Here is a 24654-nt window from a genome sequence, read left to right as displayed (position 1 = left end):
ATAATATCACTTACATGGCTTTCCACAAATAATAACTATTATAACCATTATACTGATCAATGAAAATTTAAAAAGGATTGCCCTAATTTTCTCCATCTAGTTCGGTGCCATTTTGTGGCGGTGTCGCATTGATTCTTTGATGGGGTTGAGGCATCCAAGCCGGCCTTTGGACGAAGCTCATCCAAGTACACAATAGTAATAGTGAGGCGACAAGGTGTTCTCTCGGCTTTCTAAAATGTTGTAACAAGATGAGATCACGTGTAATGCATTGGGAAGTGGCCTATATCCTTCGTCATCGCTGGCCAAACTGGCGGCAGGTGCGTAAGCTTTTCTTTTTATTTTTTTTTCCCAATGTTGCAGTGGAAAAGGGAAATGTCCGTTAGAAAAAAAAAATCGCATCTCAAAATTTATACAGATAGACGAGAAAACGATTGAAATGCTTTGAAATCTATGCAAAACGCGGTCGAACGATTGATGCCGAAAGAATTTTTTTGCGTCGAAAAATACAGTTTTGTATCGAAAGACGAGCAGAGCTGCAGACTGGATCTCACTGCTCAATACTAGAGAAAATTTTTTTAAACATAATTTGTAGCTACCGCTCCACTCTTACACCATCTCTTTTTATTGGCTATACGCATGCTGTGTGAGCAGCCGTTCTACCGAGGAAAAAAAAAAAAAAGCAGCCCGAACCCGTTTCGGAGTTCCAACCCGCCCGGCGTTCCACAGCCCTAAGGAGGAGGACTGAAAAGAACGGACTGGCATTTCCTATCATAGCACTCACTAGACGTGTCGGAATGTCGGCAACTTGGGCCCAGGCCAAACGCTTCTTCCTCGTCTTTTAATCCTTCAATCTTTTCCCACACTCAAAATGCCTCTCCCAAGTCTCGGAAGATTTCAGAAAATGCCTCATAGCTGAAAAAACCTAAAGTAACGTCCATGAAAAACCGGAGATTCTGGAAGTAGGAACCCAAAAGGCTACTTATATCACTTTCTCCACAAGCAAGAGCAAAGATTGAAGGGGATGCCACGCTTATCCTCTTGAAAAGCAATGAATCAGGTCACCAATACCTCATGGCACTAAATTTTAAAGTCTGACCCATAATAAAAAGGGTTGATAAAGTAATGCGAGCTTGCAAGTTTCTCTTTTGTTCGGCCAATAGGGCCAGGACGCATGCAAGTGAGCCGTCCGCTCAATCAAATACCCGCCATATTAGTGGATGTCCCATGGCAGCTAAGGAGTCACCAATCCTCCAAATTTTGATGATGATGTCTCTTCCTTTGCTGCACATGATCTTAAAGAATGTATATAAAATGTTTAAGCAAGAGGAAAAGTTTGACTCCAGTGCTCCACCAAGGTCCCCCTTCTTCCTTCTCCTTCTTCTTCTTCTTCTTTTGTTATTGTTGTGGTGAAACGACAATTCATATAGCTCTAACGTGTCTGCCAAATCAAGAGAAAGTAAAAAATCAAGGATTGAGATATGCCCGCCACCGATGTCCACAAAAACTCTCTAGAGTACCGGACGACGAAGCAAGCGATACAGTCAGCTGCACTGTTTGCCTTTTTGAACATATGTGATATCTGAACCTCACTGAACTCCTGAACCTCACCAACGTCCTCTTGACTTGATTTTGCAAATTACTCGCATGCATCTACATCACATAAAATTGGAGCAAAGTTCGTCTTTATAGTATATAAGACTTCTATGCAAGCAGTGCAGGATCAGATGCAGCTAGTCTGACTAAAATGCTATGGAGAATGGATAGCTTCTTTGGTTGTAAAGGCATCGAACTTAGCTTGTTGTGGTTGAAATTTGTATTGATTGTATTTAAACATTGCCTGCTATGCATCTAAAAATTATATTTAAACTATGCTTGTTATAATCGGATAGATTATATACATGCCCGTCGCATGAGAAAACTAGTATTTTGTTAACTAGTGGAGCCAACCTATTACTTGTCCACTTGTGAAGTGTTGAAAATGAAACCTAAATTTGGATCGCCCTGGTGTCATCCCAGTTGCTCTTATAGGTGGCTTGAGATGATGTGATGAAGAGTAAGAGTGATGAGCAGTTGAAAATTATACATATTTAAATGTTCACGTATGCGTGTGTGTGTGCAGGGAGAGGGAGAGAATATAATAATTATCTATGTTCGTCACTTGCATCCAATTAAATAGCTGATTTCTAAAAGTATTTTAGCCGATATTTAGATGGTAGAAGCTGCTGTTTGTGGCCAACTTGCAATTGCAAACACAAACAATTCCAAGAAAAGAGTAATGGTCTATGTAGTAGTTATAAATAATTTTCACGGCAGAATCTATCGCCTCTTCCACTGCAAACACATGACCTCAAAAGTTCCATGCAAACATGACAATAAAACGCCACGGTTCAAAACAGTAGATCCTTTGGCGACGCATAAACAATTCCAAGAAAAAAAAAGTAACCATCACCAGCCAAATTAATTCGCTTCCCCACCGAATGTTCCATTCCATCGCCAAACGCCCGACCAAAACAAAGGGCCCCAGAAGCCACCTATCGTGGCTACTCGCGTGACACAAAAGTCTCGTGTTTGATTTATTCGTGAAAATAATTTTTTTATTAAAATATTTTTTTAGAAAGTTGATATTTAGATATATAATGTTTGAAAAAAATAAAATTTAAATATTTAGTTAATCGTATAAAAGTGGTATATTTCAGCGTAGCCTATATTTGATTAAGTATCTAATTTTCTGAGAAATCTGTATAAAATATCTATTATGCTTATAATAATAAAAAAAATCTTATCTCATTTCAGTATTTTTGAAATTTTTTTCTCAATTTCTAATTATTAAAAATTTAAATTTTTTATATTCTACCTTAATTTTTTTTATAAAATATGAAAATTTTATTCATACAAAAAAATTACTTGCTTATCTCTTGCTTTTAAAAACTAAGATATTTCTTAATTTTTTTATTAATTATTTTTTTCCCTCCACTTCTTCTGAAATAAACAAGTGGTAAAATAATCAATCGACCACAATCCCTGCCATCCCTCGACATATTAATCTCGGCAAGCAAGCAAAAGGTGCAGGGAATCATGCGGCAATGCACGAGCTCACGCCGGCTTACAAGGATCATATGTCGCCGAGATTTTTATATTTCTCCGAAGACCCAAATGGCAATAATTATAAAGGTAAAATGAACACAGGTTCCTTGCACTTCTCCTGAGGATTCCAAGTTAAATTAATCAGTATTGGATCACTCAAGTAACCTAATTAAGTAATCCAAACCCAAACTTAGTTATCTAGTTCAATAAGTCAATCGAGTTTTTATGCAGATCACCGATTCAATTGAATTAGCTAGGATGGGTGAAAATTTGATCAAATACTAGAACGAGGGTGTGATTGATCTGTCTCGTGTAACAACAAATTTTTTTTTTACCAAATTGACTTGTTGATATCCTTAAGAATTATTCTTATAAACATTTTTAGTTACACTGTAGATAACCATACTAACATAATTATTACAAAATGTTCTATTGTCTATATTGCCTATATATATGTATCCTTGCAAATATGATTTATTGTATATTTATCTTCTCTCTCTCTCTCTCTCTCTCTCTCTCTATATATATATATATATATATTCCCTCAAATCATTCTGTTCTTGTACGGATATTATTCTCTTAGATTTTCAGCTAACAATGTTAATAAATAACAACTTTTAGTATAATCTACTGCCAGTACCTTTTTATATTAAATTTTAAAATGCTAAGATAAAAGGTCGATAAAGCAATTTATACTTAAAATGGTTATTTATTAGTACTATTATCTAAAAATTTAGCCAGAAAAGTATCTATGCAAAAACAAGATGACCCTTCTTTTATCCATCTGTGTGTGTATGCACACACAATATATGTATGTATGAATTCGGGAAAAATATGATTAGCTATATTTGCAAGGACTTACATGTAAAAATTCAATATTTTTTAAATTTATTTATAATTATATATGATATATTATTTTTATGATATATAAGTCGTCTGGGACAATCTACTTGGACCCTTGGGAATTCGACGGGCTCGAAATTTCGAGATTTTAAACGCTGCCCCTCGGGAATTAAGTCGTTTGGGACTCTCTCCCCGTATAGCCGTATAGGGACGGGGAGAGTGCTACTCTAGGAACAGTTTTATAGGAGGTGGGGATGGGAAACCAAGGCTGAAAAAGGGAGCGCAGAGGGATTGTCCGCCCCCTGTCTCCCTTGTGCTCCGTGTCAGTGTGGCCTTCCTCGCTATAAATAGCCAACACCAGAAGCATTTCCAAGTGCCGAGTTAAAAATTCTAGAGGAAGGAAGGAGGAGAGCAGTCTATAATATTAGCATTGGAGGAGGGATGGAGATGGGTTATTTCTTGGGGAGGAAGAAGAGGGGGGATTTACCGAGTCTGGAGAACGGGATGGGAGGGGATGAGGAGGTGGAGGCTGTGAAGATGCCGGCCATTCCTCCGCCGCAGACGCCGAGGGAGCCGATGGAGTTCTTGTCGAGGTCGTGGAGCGTGTCGGCCTCGGAGATCTCCAAGGCGCTCCTCGCCGGCAACAACAAGAGGCACTTCGTCGTTGATCGCCTACCGGACATGATGATCCCCGAGAACTTGGTTCTCACTGCTGCTGCGGCTCAAAGTCGGCAAAGAGTAAGCTATTCTTCCGTGACTGCTATTAACCGAAGTTTCGAATTTTCTAGCCGTTGAGAGACCGTCGGTAGTTGAAACATTTTGTGTCTGCTTGGTTCAGATCAGCTGAACTAGTTGTTGGTTATATTGTTTGGACATCAAAACTTTGTAGTATGACGATATTCTCACCACCTTTCAATCGTTCCGATGGGCTCATATTTTTCAATTTTCAGATGATGAACTGATTGTTAAAAAAATCTATTGTATTATAATTTACTTTGAATATAACTCCCAAAGCCGAATAAAGAACCAAATTTAGAACATTTCTCTGCTGGCATCTTAGAAATTATTGGGATGACCAACTTTAGAATTGGCCTTGGCCTAGTTCCTTCGTCAGGTGAGTAGGAAGGTGTTAAAATAGGCAGAATACAACACGCACATCCATGGGTTGAAAAAGAGTTATGCCCAACGATTCCTATTTGACATCAACAGTCATGTTCTGAGGGCTAATTTTACCCTTGGGAGGTCCTTCTTAAGTATGATTTTCCATTATCTAATCACCCCCGATACATTATGATGACTCTGCAGCCATGCACTGCTTTGAACTCAATCATCACACGCCATACGACGACTGAGAAATGGTTTCACCACAAGGAGCCCAACTGGTTTAGAGCAACGAAGAAAGAGAAGGTTCGAGCGGAGAGAGCCGGCATCCATGCCGCAGCGTCGGTAGCTGGAGTAGCTGCAGCGATTGCTGCCGTGGCTGCACGCACAAGCTCGGAGAATCAAAACTCAAAGATGAATGCAGCCATGGCCTCTGCAACCGAGCTACTGGCATCTCATTGCATAGAGATTGCAAATCTAGCAGGAGCCAGCCATGAGCACTTGGCCTCTGCTGTTAGTTCTGCAGTAGATGTTAGAGCCCCTGGTGATCTGATGACTCTCACAGCAGCAGCAGCAACAGGTTTGGAGTTAAACAGCTGATTCCTAAGCAAGCACCTTGTTAAAGCTGTTCTGTTCTCATTTTGTTCTTGACTGCTTACCGATTTTGTTCCATCAGCATTACGAGGAGCTTCAGCATTGAAATTGAGAGTGCAAAGTGAAGCAAGGAACAACTCGGCGGTCATCCCTTATGAAAAGAGCCACTTTGGCAGCCCAGACATCTGGTGCAAGGAAGGCGAGCTGCTCAAACGCACAAGAAAAGGTATGATGTTCTTGCTGCGATAATTATTTACCTTTGATCACAGCAAAGAAGTTTCTAAATGCCATAGGAAGTTCCCAAGAACAGAAGCAACGATAAGATGATGTGTTGCATTCATGTCGCAGGGACCTTACATTGGAAAAGAGTGTCAGCGTATATCAACAAGAAGTCACAGGCAAGGAATTGAAACAATAGATATCACAATTCATTTTGATATACTGTGGGTTCTAATGCAATCCAAAATAATCTCAGGTCATAGTAAAGCTCAAGTGCAAACACATTGGAGGTGCACTTTCTAAGAAGAAAAAGAGTAAGCTCTAGGATTCACTTTCATATTCTTAGCATTCGAGCAATTTATTTGGCCCGCAGAATTGGAGGCTTCGGATTATTCTGACGATAATATATAATGAGCAGGTGTTGTTTATGGTGTGTATGATGAGGTTCCAGCATGGCCGGGGCATGAAAGGGATTGTGCTGAAGAGAGATGCTATTTTGGCCTGAGAACAGCTCAAGGACTAATAGAGTTTGCATGTGAGAACAGGACTAGCAAACAGAAGTGGGTGGATGCAGTGCAAAATCTGCTTCGACAAGTAACTGGTAGTGCAGAGCATGTAAAGCACCCCCTGGAAGTACTCAAACTCGGTTAGTGTAGTCTATCTAGCCAGTTTTGTCCACAAAGCCAATATGCAGAAAACAGTGAAGTATATAGATATGAAGCAAAGAAATTTTGTTCTTTCTCTACTCAGAAAGCCCGTATCACTGAATAATTAAACAGCAAGCAGAATAGAATAATAGTAGATTATCAAGCATTCTTCCTCGCATTGATAGAAATGAAGATTATGAAGCATGACACAAGGAAACCTCAACAATGAGAATAAAAACCTAATACAATATCAAAAATAAGTATCCTTCTACAACCGAAGTAATAGAGGAGTTGATACGAAATTGCGCCAGTTTAAAACCAACCTCCTTCAAAATACAACAGTCTTGTTTGTATCACAATGCAACACTTGAAGTTCACAGTATGATTTTAGTGCCTGTGCCAAACATTGCTTCTCAAGGTTCTCTGATTTCTGCACAAAGCTTTGTAAGGTATCTCTGTGAGAAACTCTCTCAACCTGCTTCAAAAAAATAAAGCATCAGAACTGACAATTAATCAATTTGACATGACTACGAGAAGGTAACTTCGCAGCAGTAGGAAGTAGATAAAGAGAGCAAACACGATTTCATATCCCATGTACATGATCTCCTGCCAAAGAACAATGGTTGTAAACATATGACTCATTTTGCATAGCTTCATTAATAGACCGTTAGTTGCATGCTTGACTATACTGTGGTTTTGCACAACAGCCCCATGGATGAGGTAGCAGCTCACATTTCTTCGGATGGTGTCACAGGTTTGAGTTTCCAGAGATTCTTCTATGGATTTGATTTCCATAGGTTCGTCGATAGAGAGCAGGTTGCGTAAAGAAGCACATGAAGGTCAGAAGAACTGGGATTGGCATGGTTGGCTGTGTAAACATGCAGACATCTGGTGATGGGCTGTTTACTTGCAGGTTTGGCCTGCAGGCCTCCGTATCAAGCCAGCTGGGCTCACATAGGAAGAAAGAGAGCATGTCTTTTATTGCATGCAGATTCTTGTTGAACTGCAGCATTCCATAGAACAATAGAAATGAACTTGGGCAAACTGATCAGATGATGCTTCCACAAGATATTTTACTCCTTTCCCCCCTTTTCCCCAAAAGCAATTCTGTTAATAGAAACACTATGCAGCAAGACACTTAGGATGTATGAATTATGTACTAGCTCACATAAGCGTTTGTCAGGTTCATATGGGCCCATCATAGTATATCCCAGTGATATGCTACCAGCCCTGAGCACATGCAATGCATGTGAGAAAGAGCAAGATAATTGACTATGATCTCGAGATCTTTTAACAGTTTAAATGTGTTAAATATTTCAGATGTTAAACACATTTCCACTTTTGGTTGCTATTTTTTTTGTGTCTCTCAAACCAAAAGAGAAAAAAACCACATCATATCAAAGTGGATGAATTGATCAAAAGGATAAATACATATTTACAAAAATATCCTCTAAAAGGGGGATCATCGAACATGATGGTAGATATGGTTGATGGATCTCCATTTGGCAGTTTGTTTTGTAATATAGCAAGCAATGAAATGGTCGGTATTTTGACATGTTCAAAGATATCTTCAGAGAAATCTCCCTGAACTATGTTCCCCAATCAGGTGTTCCTGGCCTTACTTCCCAGGACCATTCACGAGGTCACTTTCCAAGTAAAAAGTGAGTGATTTGACAAGATCAGAGTGAATTTTTGTCAAAACAAGGATTAATCCAAACTCCAACAAAATGAACACAGGTTTCAGGGATCCCCCCTCTTCTGTCTGATTTTAACTTCAAGTTTGGATTTGTTTTCGTAAAATCAACAACCTGCTGGAGTAACATAAATTTGTTGATTGTTTAATAACTTTATTGATATGTGATTGAATTAAAGATGATTTAACAGAACTTCAGGTGGGAAAAATGCTTTCTCTATTTTTTGCCACTCAACTTTACATGATATGCTGTGGTTTGATGCATAGCAGCACATAATTTTCATATATCTCATAGATTATTATATCTGTCCTTTTCCATTTAAAAATAAAATAGGAAAATTAGCAAATTTTCACCCTACCATTTAATTTTTTACATTTAGTGTTAATTAATAATTAGAAGTGTTTAAATTGCATCACACATCCATGTGGAGTTCTTTTTTTCTAATTTTTACCACAATAAATAATAGAAGCAGCCAAAATGCCATAAAAAGAAAAAACATACTAATACTCGTGATATATCCCTTTTTTGAAGTAATGTGTGACAAATATTAGCATAATGACGAAGAAACAAATTGTGGAACCTACTTCTCATTTCTAAATTCATGATTGGGTTTATGATGGCTCTCCATGTCTGGACCGATAATTTCCATAGCTTGAGCTCTTGTCAAGGAGAAAAGAGCTTCAAAGTTTTCTTTACTTTCATAAAAAACGTCCTTCTGATAAAATTTTAAACTTCCAGAACATTATCTTTTCACATAATACTCATTAAACTGTTCATACATCCCTCAATTTAACCTTCTCATGGAAAGCCTTGATAATTAGTAGATTAGAGCCTCAAGAAAGAAAACAATGCCGGGATCTTTGCCTTGTTTCATTGCCACACAGAAGCTTGAAGATGTTAATGTCTAGTTATCACAATTTCTACACATCGAAATTTTCCCTATCCTGTGAACCTAAACAATCTATACTATGGACAAGCTCCATGCTAGTTTGACATTTGAAATCTTCTACTTCAAGTGCTTCGCTGCTGGGCATGGTATCAGAGCCTTACTACTAACACCTGCCATCACTCCTAGATAAATCTGGTATGATGTAAATTATTGGAGTGCCACGTTCATTACTCAGTAACTGTCTTTCCATCAGTGATATAGCTAATCATGGATGCAATAAACCCTAAACCCTAACATCATTTAGTTAGTTTTCTTTTAATATTTTATGCCATAAAATATGTGGTCAGTTCTAATGATTGCTTGAGTTTTTTTGTAATATTGCCCTGTTTATTTGCAATCCAGGTGACAATTTCTTCTGCCCTTTGGACTATTAATTAGGTTCATATCCTGAAATTTAGATTCTTCCATTTCCTTTTTATGTTGTTCCCATAGATAATGTACATATCATCTGAAACTGTGGAACATGCTATCAGGCATTAGCTATCAAAAAATTTGACATGCCACACATTGGAAAAGATGAGACAAAAACACATCAACCTCTGTTGATGCGTGTGTGTGTGGATATGCATGGGTGCATGCATATAATATAGATTTGACCCAGCTAACCCACAGATCAACAAATTTAACAAGGCCCTCACTTTAATTGATGTTAGATTTAGGGAATAAATTAGAATTTCCAAGAATTGATGTTGGGAGATGATGGTATCATGTTAAAACAAATAAGTGTCAGGGTATGTCATGGCATAACAAATGTCCTGAGAAGTCCAATAGTTTACCTACGCAACACTGAAAATACTCTGCCATGTAATAATCAGGAGCATTTCTAATGTCCAGTCTTTGTTCTTTCAGACATCTGAGGCCCCATCTACTACTATATCCATAGGAAGAACATGATAGCATTTAGTCTTTATCACTTCAAGTTCACATTATAATTGGATATAAGATGCATCATTGACTAAAGCCGTTACAGGGGCCACTTCATGCTCAAATTCTCTCAATTATGCAGTATATTTTATGTGAAAATGGTGATGACAAGTCAAATACAACTCATGATATTCTTGAATGTAATCAGAACCTTTCTTCGTCTCTGTCCCTGTAGCCCTCAAAGGATGGTGCTGCTAAAAGGAAACACCAAAAGAATTTAAAGAATCGACAATACTGACATGTCTCTGCTTAGCCGAGTCCCATCCACAATCAATTTCGACCTGCACCTACTGCAATATTGATATTTTTGCCAACCTGACTGTCCCAATATATTCAGATTCATGTGGGTTGTTTTTTCGGTTTTTCTCCTCCTTTTGTACATTTAATTGTCAAATTTCTTCTTTTACATGATATTGTCAGATTAAGCATCTCCATCTCTCTCTTTCTCTCTCTCTCTCACACACACATTGCCTACTGAATTTGCTTGCCAACTTTGTCCCACTGGAAGAATTTTTGGCAAATAAAACTGAATATGGATATCATGCAGGATATTACACACTATTCACAGAAGACTAGCAATGGTGATGCATGAACTATGCAATCTAACCTTACTAGTTTGATGGATTCATGGTTGAACAGACGGTAGGAAGGACCTTCAGTCATGCTTATTTGAGGGTCCAAAATGCCTATTCTCCAACTGTTAGGTTGACTTTACCAGCAAATTTTTGTTCCCTCAATAACAGATTACAGACTGCCAATTACACATTGCTAAGCACAAGAATTACAAGATCATGAACCAGTTAATGACTACTCATATTGAAACAAAAATTGTTAGATCTAAAAAGTCTGATGGATGGTCGTATCAGGAAGGTTGTCAAACTATGACACCAATTCATAAACCAAGCATGAGTAAAAGATGATAAGTGATGTGATTACTAATGCTAAGAATATTACCATCTGTTCAATAATTGCACCTGAGTCGAGTTCTTCTGTCACAAAATGACTTGTGGCACCAATCAATTTCACCCCAGCATCAAAAGCCTGACAATTATATTGCAACTTAAAAGATTACTCATGAATGAGATGTTAAAAGGTAGTTCCAGTTCATATAATTATAAAAAACAAGAATCAAAGACCTGTTTAGAAGGATTCCCACCCTTGAATGATGGAAGAAGGCCATGATGAATGTTAATAATGTCTTTGCCATAGCTCTCTAGAAACCTTCCAGACAATATCTGCATTTTTTGGTAAAATAGTGATCAAAGTTTTGAATGCCAGATATTACTGAAATTGACTTGGGCAGATTTTCAAAAGACAAAAGCATACAGAAAGAAAGCTATAGAGGAATATCCAATGACATGTCTCCACATTGTTTTAGTTGGCTGGAGAAGATCAATTCCATCAGTTGAAACAACTTAGAATGCAAATGTTTATGGACAATCAGGCCAAGATGAGATGTCAGATGAGTGTTATGCCTTAGATATTTTAGAGAGCAGAGGTTTTCAAGATCTTTTCCAGGGTTTGAAACCCTAATAACATAGATTTGCATGCAGAGGTGTTCTCCACCTAGGTCAGTATGAATTGCTGGAGAAGATTAACTCCATCAGTTCAAACAGTTTAGAAATGCAAAAGTTTGTGGACAATCAGGCTAAGATGATATGCCAGATGAGTGTTATGCCTCAGACATTTTAGAGAGCAGAGGTTTTTGGGATCTTTTCCAGGGTTTTGAAACCCTAATAAGATAGATTTGCATGCAGAGGTGTCCTCCACCTAGGTCAGTATGAAGTCATGAAAACATAAAGAGCAAGCTCAGCTCTTTTGTTTGTGAGTATGGGTTCTCTTTCTTGAGGGATTTTCTATTCTTTTATTCTCTTTTTTACTTTAAACTAAAAAAGAGTGGTACTACTCCCTCTTTAAGGAACAAGACCCTTATTAAGATAGCCCTGTTTCATGGAGATGGTTAAAAAAACAACTTATTATAGTCTAATTTGCTGAATTTTTCATTAAAATATTTCTTAGTATAACTAAGGAGCGTGTGTAAGAAAGCAATCTCCAGCAATTTTTCTGAATCCTTTTTAATCCTCTGAGTTTATAGTGGCAGCCATCAAATTCTGCATACATTATGACAACTATGATATTTTTAACCATTAGCTATTTTTCAAACCTCCCACTTTGGACAGATGAATTAGAAAATTCTCAAACTAGTAATAGATAGTTGGAACTAAAGAAAGACCAATCTTCCAGAGAAGGCAAAGACTGAACCCAGGCATGAACTTAGTACAATGCACTGATCAAATAAGGAAATTCTGGCCGTTATTTTCCTCTCTATGTTCACTACATCTTTTAATTTATTAGATTTTATCAAGGAAAATGTATTTCTCATGCCAAATTTTGACACAGGAGGACCATATTTGAAACATACCTCAGAGAGCTAGGCAACCTGAAATCTAAATAAATCACCTAAAAAAGAAACCATCAAACCTTTTACCAATGACTATTGCTAGAGTTGCATATCACTCACATTCTGGAAATAGTTTAATCACACTAACACTCCGACCAAGAAGGGATCATTATCACTATTTTGATCAATTGGATGAAACGGCAAGGTTTCTCAACTTGACATGGATTTGCCTATATTAATCTAAACCATCTAATGTTGCATTCATTAGGATGTTGGCATGTTGGCTTGAAGTTCGGCAAACCATATCTATTGAACAAATAGAGTAGACAATAGCCTAAGTTGCCCAGAATAGGTGTTGCTTTTGATGCTTCACTCCAACAATCATGACATATCGAGTGCTATTCATATAGTAAAGATCCAATTTTTCACAAGCGTAGAAAGCGTAGTATGATTTCGTTCAACACTCCTATTACTTCAACAATCATGGAGAATGTCACAAAGCATCATGGACATGCTTTTAATCTCTAATGGGCAAACTCTCCTCTATGAACCATCATTAATAAGAAAGGAGTTATTTAGACATATAAACATGAATTGAATTGTTATAGATCCTCGGTGGCTCAATTAGGAGATGCATCACATAGTTGCATTATTCCAACATTTGACCCTGAGGTTAAAAATACTATAGAAGGAAAAATACTATTAAACGATCAACTATCAAACGACCCACAGGCAAACTATCTAAGAAAGCAAGAAAGTGGGGAGGGGAGGGAATAGGGTGGGGAGGGAGGGGGGCAGGGAGAGAGAGCTCAATGGATAGAAGAGCATATGAAAGTTATTTACTTTGTCAACTAATGTTAAACAGTTGGCACAGAAGTGTCCCCTTATCTCTATTTAACCTCCATCTAGCAGATTAGTTTCAAAGATTTCCTATAATAGCTATCGCCATATTTGCTGATCTAAAATACCTGAGAAGCCTCATCCCTTCTTTGTAGATTTCCCCACCACATGATCTACAATGCAATTATTTAACAGCGATAAGTTTAAAATTGCTTGCATGAATCAAAAGTACATATTTTTAAATTTACCCTATAAGAAGTGTAAAATGTGTCCGAAGCAGCACAAGTATGCATTCGTTGATTCTTGCTCTTGCTAACTTAAAAATTATCTACTTAGATGCCAAAATAGGAATGCAATCATATATTACTAAGCTTACTGCTGTAAGATTTGAGAGTCTCTGCAATTCTCTTTGCTGATAAACGACTACTCCTGGACCAGAAAATTTGGTCAAACCATCAAGCCATTCAATTTGAAAAGATTTTACAATGTAAGCTTCTACTCCAACCCCTTTAAAATAGTTGACAATATTGATAACTAGTTCCACTGCCTTTTTAATCTCCCAAATAGCTTTGATTCTTCTAGGCTCTTAAATTAACAAGCAATAGAAAGGACACTTGTAGCTTCACTTTCCATTAAATGTCAAAGATCTTCAATTCCATTTTTTTAACTTCCCTCTAATCAAAGGATTAAGTACCACTGGCACAGGCCTGTCTCGTGCCAATATGTGTCATGTTGACTCAGTACAGACGGAGGGTTGGAGTGCCCAGTACTTCATATTGACCCAGAACCAGTGTTGGTACTTGCTTCGCAGGGTACAAGCTGGGAAGAACAAGCTGGCACTTGGTCTCATCGTGTCCAGCATCTTTAACTCATGTAACTAACCATCAATTCTTTTCTTTTTTCCTTTTGGTCAAGAAAATTCTGACCGTCAATATTGCTTTCTTAGTTTCAGGAGTTGCTGAATGAAATGCTCCCCCCTCCACCCCACATTTCAATGGTTTGAGAAATATAATCCAAATCATATTAGTCTCCCCAATTTTCAGTATAATCAATTCAATAGTAACTAAAGCTAGTGCAACTTTTAGTTTCTAATAGCGTGGGATAATAAAATTATTAGCAAGGACCCTGGATATAATTCAACAAAAAAAAAAAGTATAGAAGCAAATTACTACGGTACCTGCATATATCTTGCAAGCACAAGAAAATCAGTATCTGCAACTAATTCCAGAATCTCATCCTCTCTTTTATTTCGTGGAGTTGTCGGCAGGTGATGATATGGAATCCCGTGTCTTTCAAGGAATCGTATAACATGAGTATTTGGAGATCTAACATGATTGCTGTGGTAATACAATACATATTTCAAAGTTAGTGCAGAAAAGAATATTACCGTGAAATAAAATGTTGCTGTATATATGCTTCACCTTATCACACAACTGATATCCACAGGAAGTCTACCCTCCTGCCACCTGTGTAACAAGTCAAACAAGCAATGATCCTACAAAAGCAAATAACCTAAGTTGATAAAACATGGATAAAAGAGGCATAATAATTGAAAACCTAAAATGCTGAGGTGGGGGGGGGGGGTGTTGGTCCAGTGCAGGGGAGGGTAACAGATCATGAAGATCTCAGCACCCAGCCTCTACCTTGGGATATGCCATTACTAGAATCACAGTGAGCAACTTTTTTTTGTTTTCTCAAAAAAGGTAAGAAATATTTGAGGCCACTGGGAGTTAATTTAGTCATGCATGCCTAAGTATGAAGTATGAACGGTTTTCCTCTAGAAAATTCCACACACCATATCTCACCTGCTTTGAAGCAAGAACTGCAATCTTGTATTTTGGGTCTAGATATGGTACTCGCACAACAGATCTTTCTGCATTGAATAACTTGGATAATTTCATGAAGTCATTGTTGATCTCATCTCGTGGCCAGCGTGCAGGATGAAATACAAATTCACTGCCAAGTTGTAGCACCATGTACTCTTAGAATATATTCAATAGCATAAGAAATAATTGAAGCATGTAATCAAGATATTACATGTCTACTAAAAAGATCAAGAAACTATGCAACTTCGAGCAATCAACTATAGTTAAATAACTCATCTTTACATTGGTGATACATAAACCTTAGTGGTAGAGTAGCAGCATATCTAAGTACGATACACTAATAAGCCTCTAACAGATCAATTAAGAGATCTCCGTATGGTTCGGAACTTGAAATGATAATAGAAAAGAATTTTGAGGGTTATGAGAGCTAAAAGCTAGTAGTCTTCATATTCTTGCAAACAACTGCAGAAATTTAGTTTCTACTATTTCCTATAAGGATAATTGATATTTGGAGTGATAAATCATGCTAAGTTAGGCATAACCAAAATCATTGTTACTTTAAGAGAGTGAGAAGTCAATCTTATAGTGCCATAAGCAAGGTTTTAAGTCCCAGCGGGATGGGAGACGTCCCGACTGTCTCGTCCCGTTCCTGCAAGAAAAGATTGGGTCGGAACTCCGAAACACATTCATGCGGGAGGAGAAGAAGAAAGAGGAAAGAAAGGAAGGAAAGATGAAGAAAAAGAAAAAGTGGAAGGAAATGTGAAGAAAAGAAAAAAGTGAAAGGGAGGAAGAAGAAGAAAGAGGAAAGAAAGAAAGGAAACATAAAGAAGAAAAAAAAAAGAAACAAAGGAATGGATAAGAAAAGAAACAAAAAGGAAAGGAAATGAAGGTAGAATAAAAAGGACGAAAGAAAGGAAGAAAATAAAAAAGAAAAAAAAAAGAAAGAAATAAGAAAGAGAGAGAGAGAGATAGAGGATATCTACCAGGATGCATGACCGAGACCACTGTCGGACAGGGTGGGACAGTGGGGTGTCCTGTTCCATGGAGAAATTGGCCGGGGCATCCCCATCCCACGGGATTTAAAACCTTGGTCACAAGAAGTTTAGTTACAGGATACGAAAAAAATCTTTTTCTTCCTTTGAAAGTAGAGGCAATTATGTATATAGAATCTTATTGAAATGTGATAATTCTTTTTCTCTTAGATTTTTTTTGACTTTTTTGCATACAATTTAAGGCAATTTAGGGATGTTAAATGGACTTTGGCACATGCTAACTATTGGCTTCGTCTTAAAATAGTTTCTTGAGAATAAATTTTGTTTTAAATGATTACACATGATGATTTTTATTTTTATTCAGTTCATTTACAATTGATTCATTTCCAATTCCTCGCAGCTTTTTATATTCTTAAGTTTTTGAAAGAAAACAAAAAGTTTTGATAATCCATGAAACCATCCAATCTATCCCTCCAATATTTAACAACTTGATCACAATCCTAACAGGCTATATAAATGCCCTACCGACATATCTGTGTGATGTCTCCCATAAAGTAAATCAAGGCCTGTAATTCTAGTATCGGGTATTGTACCAGTATGTTACCCGTTTTGGTACGATACGGATCGGTATGGTACATACATATCCCGTCCAAAACAACTTTCGACCCATTTTTCTTATTTTTTATCTCGATACACTTTGGTACATCTCAGTACGAGTTGATATGCACCTTGATACATTTAGGTACAAGACAAGACACCTTGTTATAGGGTGGTACGGAGCTTGTATCGATCCGAATATAAGGTTCGTACTAGTTTCGATTCGATACGGTGTGGTACACCTTGAACCATCTGGTATGGAAGTCCTTGGTGAAAATTAGATAAGAAGTGGATGCAAAGAAAGGGAGCAATAGGAGGTATCAAAAAGGCCTTCAACTTCACAACCTTTAAATTCTCATGGAATCCATCCAAAATGTGATTTTCAATTTCCTATGGGACTACAATATCTCTCTCTTGCCTCTTCTTCTTGGTCAATTCCCATTGTACATTCCTTATGATAATATTGGAATCACTTTCTATCCATCTATGGACACTAGACCAACAAGAATCAATCAAAATTGACACATCACAGCTTTCATTTCTTTAGATGTATTGAATATCATCTGTTTTCATAGCAGTAGTTAGGAGGTATTCATCTCCTTGAAGCAATGAGTTTGTCACTTCTTCATCTCCTTAGCATACATTTCTATTATTTAAAGTAAAAATAAAACAAGGCCATCTTTCAGCTTCATCAGTACAAGTACCTTTAGAAAGTAACTATATTTGACTACACTTGTATCCACTTATATTTTCAGGGTATAGAGAAAAAAATAACTCATTAAAAAGGCCAACAACCATCGAATTGGGGGGAAACAATATCTTGATCTCCCATCAGAAATAAATCCCATTTTTTTTCGCTACCTACTTCATATCCTTTTTAATTAAGAACGCAACTAGGCAGCATCAAAGATTCATTGAATAATATTTCACATAAAGGACATTTGAATCAAATGAGAAGAGTGAGGGGAAGTACTGACACCCACCACCTGGAATAGAAGACCTGCTTATTCTCGGGAACAAACACATCCACGCTGTGTATGTTCCCCCCTCGCAACGCAATACATTCCGACAGCTTGGCAACAATCCCAACCACATCCTGCCCACAAAAGAATGAGAACCCTAACTCCCATGATCCCATCCACACTCCCCGTCCCCGTTATTTCCTCCTCAAATTAACAAACAGGAACCAAGAAACGTACCGGGCAGTGGAAGACGTGGATTCCATGGACGGCCGTGGGGGGTCCCGAGGAGGTTTTGGACGAGTGGAGCGCCCTGGAGAAGAAGCCGCTCGCGATTCCGAGGATGCTCGACGAGGAAGAGGACGAGGCTCCCGCAACCACCATGATCTTGGTGTTTTTCTTCCGTTTGGGATTTGGGTCCGTGGCTCCGCGGGTTCAGGGGAAAGTTATTATCGGGTCGGCCGGTTCAGGGGAAAGTTATTATCGGGTCCGCCGTTAGACCGGATACCAGACCGCCGTCGGTTCAGGCCCTGAACCGGACCAAGCTCGCTCTTCCAGATCTCAACCATGGGGGTGACCCGATCTCAAACTCCAAGAGAACCTCCCCCAGCCGCCATTCCTCCGTCCGGTACCGTCTCCTCTCGCTTCGTGCCTTCTTCCTCCCCCGTTACCTCGCTCGCCATTTCTAACTGCAGACAAGGATGCCGGTAAGCGTACCACTAGTCGAATTCCCGGAATTAGGGATTTTTATAGGGCGATGCGTGGAATAAAATTGACGCCTAAGGTTTGGCGCTGTTGGGTTCTTCCAGATGAGGAGATTGATGGAGGTGGAGCCGCCGGGACCGCTGAGATATCTGATCGGGGCGGCGATCATGATGGTCGGAGTGGTTCTCCCGCTCGGGTACATGCTGTTCCGCCACAAGCGCGTTCCCTCCGCCTCTTCCTCCTCCTCCTCCTCCTCCTCCTTCTCCAAGCAGACGTAGGTGTGCCTTCGATTATGTTCGTTTTCTTTTTTTTTTAATTTATCTTTTTCTTTCAACGGTTTCCAGTTCTTGGAGGTGGCGATCTGCATTGTCTCCACTCTGATTTTGTTTTTATTTTTAAAAAAATGGGTTTGCAGGAATAAAGGACTGATCTAGAGATAATAAAAGGGCTCGATTCTTCTGCCGATTTATCATATATCTTTTCAATTGAAGGATCAGGAATGAGCGAGAGCGAGTGGGTATAGTGTTGATGAAGCCACTTTGTTTCATTATTGCTGGATGATGTTTTCTTGTGTTCGGTAGATAGTTTGATGTTAGTTTCTGTGCGGTGTTTTATGGGAGTTGCATTGGCTAGCACAAAACGTCTGCTTCTGTATCTTAGGTAATGAATGTTGGTTTACTTCGATTACTTTTGACGTGAAAATGCTTGCCTAGCCATTTCCTTTTGATGTGAGCATTGTGAAAGAATGGCAGCCTTGCAGTCTTCTTATCATTAACTTTATAAGCTTTAGAAACTGGATAAGAACATGCAGGGTTCTGGGTGATTAAGAACCGTGGTTGGTAATTACTCTTGATCTCGATGTTTCTTGAATTTCTGTTAAATTTTTTAACTCTTGCATGGTGGAGTACTTACCTAGAGATTGTACTCATGTTGAATGTATTATTTCTGCCAAGCACAACAAAGATCTAATTTTGCTTTTTCCATTAAATTGTTACCTCTTGTTTTGGAGATCCCTTGCCTATGCATCAACTCATCCCTAATTGAGGTAAAACAGTCTAATGACATATTAGCATGGGCATGAAAAGAAAAGAAAAAAAACTCATTTACCTCTCCCATACTTATTTCTTATCTGATTTAATCTCTTCTCATATTCTTTCTGATAGGACTAATTCGTAAATACGATAAATCTCAAACCATTTAACCAAACATGCTTGCACATGCCTTTTTACTAGTATACAAAAATGTTTTTTTGTAGGTATGGAAATGCAGAGATGCTATCTGCATGTTAAAGTAAGATCAGTAAATTGGTGAGTATTAATCAAATCATGTGTTTAGAGAACCAAGCGACTGAGGTTAACCTAAGATAAGCAATCTCACCTTATTTTTGTGTGATAAAATCCCTACCTTCCTGGGGAAGACAAAGATTAAAATTGGATTTTTGAACTTAAAAAAAAAAATACTCTGATGTTGTTTGTTTTTCAGACATTTTTGTTTCATTTTCCTTCTCTTGTATGAACATTTGCTGAAGATAACAAAACTTCAATCCGTTAAGAAATTCTTGATCTAGCAACCTCCCTACAATTGAATGGTCGTCTTAACTTTCGCATATTTAACAGTTCCCTTTTTCTTGCCCCTTTGAAGCTTCTCAATTCTTTGGTCTGATTTTAGATTGTCTAATGCATGTTATTATGGATGACCTCTATAATAATTTGGCCGCCTGCTTTAGCATAGGTTTCTAAAGTTAAACCTGAATAGAAGCTCATTGTGAAACCCAAGGTGATGCAACTTATACTTGTGAAACCCAAGGTGATGCAAATTATATTTATGAAACCCAGGGTGATCCAAATTATAGTTATGAAGTATCAATGTGGAAATTCTAGACTGAGATACCGAGGCTTGATTACTACTTAAAGGTTTTGAATACATCTGCTTGTTGGTGGGGAGTAGGTAGTCAGTTGTTGGATTCTGACAGGGTGGTAGTTGAAGGAAATTGCATCAATGACTTTGTCCTGATATTAATACTAAACAATGGTAGGTAGACTTGTAATTTGAATGACATTGTAGTGCAGTATGTCTCCTAGTAGAAGGTATTATTACAAGGTTAAACATATACTGACACTTGAGAGGCATGAATTTAAGAAGTTTGTAGACTTGCAGATGTGCTCTTGGAATTGGAAACAAGGTATTGCTCACCAACGATTCATTGCTTGGTCAAGAGCTCTCCTTTTTACATTGCATCACGTTTCTCTGTTCGTATGGTTATTGTTATTGATATATTTTACATCTGTGCTTGTTATGAAGAACTACTTCTGTTGTCATTAGTCCATTCTCCCCTTTTTTCAGAAAAAAATCCTGCCACTAGAAATAGAATCTTATTATATTGTTGATAATACTTGTGTTTAAGGTACAATATTATATTTTATATTCTAACAATCAGCTATATATTAACCTGAAGAAAGAAATGGCCTTAGCTATATTTGTCGGTGTTGCTAAAGAACTCTCATGAATAGCACTTCAGCTCATAACCCAAAAAAATAGCACTTCAACTCACCACTTAAGAGTTACGGTAAATTGCCCTTTTAAGTAAAACTCTGCATGATCTTGTACTGTGTCAATCATTTGCTATGTGTAATCTCTCGTGAGAAAAGAAAATTTACATTCTGGTGTGGATTGAGTTTTTGCATGTGTTTGTGTTGCACTTGTGCAGCAAGTTCGATACATCACATTGTACAATTTGGGATCTCGAGAAAGAAATGATAGATGACATGTTAATTAAGCAGGGCCCTGGATTTTCCTGTTTGAGAGAAGCTCTAGAGTTTCTTGTTATCACGTGTGATCTTTTTTTTTAAAGATAGTGTGGAAAAGTAATCAGAAAGCTCGAGGAGAAAAGCTTCAGGGGTCAATTTCATCAAAAAAGAAACATCAGATGTAAACAATGATGTAAGTTGGAAGATTATGGTCATTGTGTCTGCAGCAATCTTGTTTCTTCTTCTAATACCACCCTGAAATCTATTCACGTTCTGCTGCAGTTTACTTGTAAGATAATTGGAATATTAGTTGCTGTTCTTATGTCTTTTTTATGAGGCAAATCCAGATAGATAGTCAAAATTCAGTGATTACTGATGGAGGCACTGGCAACCAAGAGACTTACTTTCTAAAGATGCTTTCTATTTCCTGTAATGATCAATTTTCAGTTACGTTATATACAGCAGTTTGGTACAAATAGAGATGATAGAGTAAGGATGCTTGCAAAATGCTTCTAAGCATGTCTTTAGAGTTTAGAGACAGTCAAAGTAGCAGTTAGGTGCATTCAGATTTCACCAAGAACTAGTGCAGCACGGTGCAGTTCACCGAAGAAGAAAGTTGATATTGGTTAGGTTGCAGAGCCGAGGTAAAACGATAGCACTCTTTGAATCTGGGGCCTGGGGTGGTTACCCTTTTTCTCTCTGTTTTTATTTTTATTGTTATTTTTTTTGGGTCAGTAGTTGGCTTAGAGCCCCGGTCGATTCTATAGCGCCCTCAACGTGCTGCACTATGAGGGGAGTCAGTGGTGAAACATTATTCTGTCATTTCATCTATCAAGTTGTGCTGGTATATCAGCTTAGAAGATCTGATTCGACTTGTACCTGAAGACCATCTGGGAGAAGTGGGTTGCAATCAATTGCTCGCGTCCACCACTCTAATTTGGGATGATTTTTCAAAATTATGGTACATCATATCGTGTCGAACTAAATGGTACAAGAGGTACTATAATATACCAGTTTGGTACCGGTATATAGTACGAAGATCCTATTGATATTCGGTATGTTGAATCTGCTTCCATACCGGATGCACCAATACAGTGATAGAATGGTATCAGTACAAAGTCTGGTACTGAGACGATGTATCTTGTTCGCATTGTTAATCTTGTAATCGATTAGAAATAAATATTTTTGTACTTGTTTCGGCCTGTATACTTTGCTGGCCTTGCACTGTCAATTTCTTTGCTGCCTGTTGAGCCATCAAAGTCAAGGCGTTGTTTCTTCGAGCACCTGCTGTGATGTCGATTGGTTCCAACAGTAATATATGCAGTACCGAGAAAAGTTCATTCCTTCGATCAAAGGCGTGGTCTAACGGGACCTTTACCGATGCACGCGAGCTGTTCGGACAAGTTATCACTCGTAGATGTGGCTGCGGGTTCGATCTCTTTTGCACATTTAACATGATGGAGGTATGAAGAGGTGAAGAGACCATCGAAGCTTAGTTGGAATGGCATTGCCTTTTGCCACGGCTTTCCCTCTCGACCCTCGATTGATCTCCCGGTTCTGCAAACAGTGGCTTGGTCTACTCGGAGCCATGGGCTTCAATCCAGGGCAAGAGGGGTGCATTATAAGACGGGCTACAGCGTTGGAACCGATAGGCTATGGGGTTAAAACCCCCTCACCGTTCTATAAAAAAAGAAGACCTAAAAAAAAAGGTTCAGCTGTACTGCTGGATCTTCAATACAGTATGTTGCACCGGAGGGAGGGAGGGAGAGAGAGACAGCATGCATCTGAAAGCATATGCTGCACCTAATTCTCAATTGGCTTTGTATTCTGGACTCCTGAAACACACTGCCTGCCTCCTGACATACACGGATATTATTCCAAGACAAACCATGGCACCGTACATATTAATATCATCTGTGGCATGACATGCCTGAAGGCTGATACGGCAGATTACGATTGGTTACGAGAGGCCAGCATCGACTCTTCTGCATGATTGTTTCTAATACTCTTGCAAAATAAATAAATAAATAATCATTGACAACTAAATTTTGGTGAACATTTTGGAGTAAAAAATTTACCGGTCAGATATCCCCCTTTGCTGTTCAGACATGCAGCAAATTTACCATCCAGTGCAGCAAAATCAATATTTTGTTTCCCATTGTGATCGGAGATTCAAAAGCTGCAGGAAGCACATTCAAGAACCAGCTTTCTCGCTCACATTGAAGAAAAAAAATTACAGGATACGAGTCTACCAATTGAAAGTGCATTATTGTCCATTCTATTGTGGCTCAAGGTGTTTTATCTAGCAAGCAAAAACGTAGCATTCCACGAACTCAATACTGAAATCAGCATTGGAATGATAAGAAATCTACTGTAGGTCATCCTGCCATTAGTCTTCCTAAATGGAAAAACTTGGAAAACACATGATTCGTTGCAAGAGTTGATGTGAACCATTGATATCAATTATGAAAAAAATTGATAGGCAAGCATGGGAAAGGATTTATCCACTGCCATGCAGAGACAATCATAAATCAAAAGTCACGACAGAAAGCACTGAGGCAGAGATTTTGGAAATCAAGCAGAAAGATTAGATTTTAGAGAGGCACCCCACAAGCCGACTGGCAAATTGGATGTCAAGGGGAGGAAACAATCACCTAAATGCCAAAGTATATCACAGAAAGCTTTCTTCATGAACCAACAGCATGTCTGCAGAAGAAAAATCTTTAACTAGGAGTTCAAAGCATACCATTAGAAGCTTGACATCATATGCCCCGCATCTGCTACCCTTTAATTAGTTACGTGATCGAGTGCCATGAAATGGAAAGTGTGTGCACAAAATCTTGCTCCACATAATCTTGCCAGTCTCTTGCTCCTTGAAGCCCTTCAATCTGTATTCAAACCCAAACCTTCTCAACAAGTATAACTACTGCTTCTCACCTCTTCAATATAATCACCTTTAATTGTACAGCAAACACGGACCCTCAAGATCTCATCAGCCTTACTCACCTTGATGCTAACAAATGAATCATATTGTATTGATATGCGACTTGCACAATTATCTCCAAACTAAATTATAAAACTATGATGCTTCCTTAAATCTCCTGCATTCTAAGTTATTGCTAGAAGCACAAATCATGCCATGTGAAAGCAAGAGGCAAAAAGTTGAACAAGAAAATTATCTCCAAACTAAATTAAAAAACTCAAATGTTTCCTTATGTTAAATCTCCTACATGCTAAGTTATTGCTAGAAGCACAAACCATGACCCAAAATAAGCAGTACATTTAATGGCCAATATCATAATTGGCACAGGTATCAATTATTATCATTTCCAGCCTCCCAAGGTCATTTTGGTGATATGAAAATTATTCACAGTTCAAATTATCCCTAGGCGGATGAGTCTGAGACATCTATTGGTTGCAATAAGAACTTTATTGTGTGAGTGGGATGTGATAGGGAATTTAGTTCCAAAAAGGGCTCAAGCAGTTGCCAGAATGAAATCAATGAGACATACTCTCGCAGGACATCGCAAAC

At 38.2% G+C, this 24654-nt stretch overlaps 2 protein-coding genes and 1 long non-coding RNA gene across 5 annotated transcripts; 2 read left to right on the top strand and 1 right to left on the bottom strand.

The window, feature by feature from the left end:
* Positions 1-4150: 4150 nt before the first annotated feature.
* On the top strand, positions 4151-9653 carry LOC103716540 (VAN3-binding protein). Its single transcript, XM_008804571.4, has 7 exons — positions 4151-4665; positions 5233-5608; positions 5705-5848; positions 5971-6020; positions 6098-6155; positions 6260-6487; positions 7243-9653. Exons 1-7 carry the CDS (start codon positions 4369-4371, stop codon positions 7311-7313), a joined length of 1224 nt encoding a protein of 407 aa, XP_008802793.2. The 5' UTR covers positions 4151-4368; the 3' UTR covers positions 7314-9653.
* LOC103716541 (formyltetrahydrofolate deformylase 1, mitochondrial-like) lies at positions 6641-18117 on the bottom strand. 3 transcript variants are annotated; one of them, XM_008804572.3, is made up of 8 exons: positions 17911-18114; positions 17695-17807; positions 15102-15252; positions 14718-14791; positions 14474-14633; positions 11192-11290; positions 11010-11096; positions 6641-6963 (listed from the first exon to the last, which is right to left on the bottom strand). In XM_008804572.3, the coding sequence occupies exons 1-8, from the start codon at positions 18052-18054 to the stop codon at positions 6817-6819; spliced, it is 975 nt and encodes a 324-aa protein (XP_008802794.2). In that variant the 5' UTR covers positions 18055-18114; the 3' UTR covers positions 6641-6816. The 3 variants fall into 3 exon arrangements, with proteins under 3 accessions (XP_008802794.2, XP_026664037.2, XP_008802796.2); XM_008804574.4 differs by having other exon boundaries at positions 6830-6963; positions 11030-11096; positions 17911-18117; XM_026808236.2 differs by lacking the exons at positions 11010-11096; positions 11192-11290 and having other exon boundaries at positions 17911-18117.
* Positions 18118-18371: 254 nt separating this feature from the next.
* Positions 18372-19168, top strand: LOC120107247. The gene is made up of 2 exons (XR_005509138.1): positions 18372-18649; positions 18791-19168. It is a non-coding gene; the product is annotated as an uncharacterized LOC120107247 (long non-coding RNA).
* Positions 19169-24654: the final 5486 nt, after the last annotated feature.

The sequence above is a fragment of the Phoenix dactylifera genome, chromosome 2 (assembly GCF_009389715.1).
Source record: "Phoenix dactylifera cultivar Barhee BC4 chromosome 2, palm_55x_up_171113_PBpolish2nd_filt_p, whole genome shotgun sequence".
NCBI lineage: Eukaryota > Viridiplantae > Streptophyta > Magnoliopsida > Arecales > Arecaceae > Phoenix > Phoenix dactylifera.
This window is presented reverse-complemented; position numbering and strand designations above follow the sequence as displayed.

Bases quoted from the DNA above. Each gene is read 5' to 3' on its own strand.
- LOC103716540 (XM_008804571.4), top strand. From the start codon at position 4,369: ATGGAGATGGGTTATTTCTTGGGGAGGAAGAAGAGGGGGGATTTACCG. The intron at 6,021-6,097 runs GCAAGGAATTGA...AAATAATCTCAG, and splicing joins ATATCAACAAGAAGTCACAG to GTCATAGTAAAGCTCAAGTG. The intron at 6,488-7,242 runs GTTAGTGTAGTC...ATGGTGTCACAG, and splicing joins CCTGGAAGTACTCAAACTCG to GTTTGAGTTTCCAGAGATTC.
- LOC103716541 (XM_008804572.3), bottom strand. From the start codon at position 18,054: ATGGTGGTTGCGGGAGCCTCGTCCTCTTCCTCGTCGAGCATCCTCGGA. The intron at 14,792-15,101 runs GTGAGATATGGT...TTGCTTTTGTAG, and splicing joins CAGTTCTTGCTTCAAAGCAG to GATCATTGCTTGTTTGACTT. The intron at 11,291-14,473 runs GTACCGTAGTAA...CAAAAAATGCAG, and splicing joins TGCTTGCAAGATATATGCAG to ATATTGTCTGGAAGGTTTCT.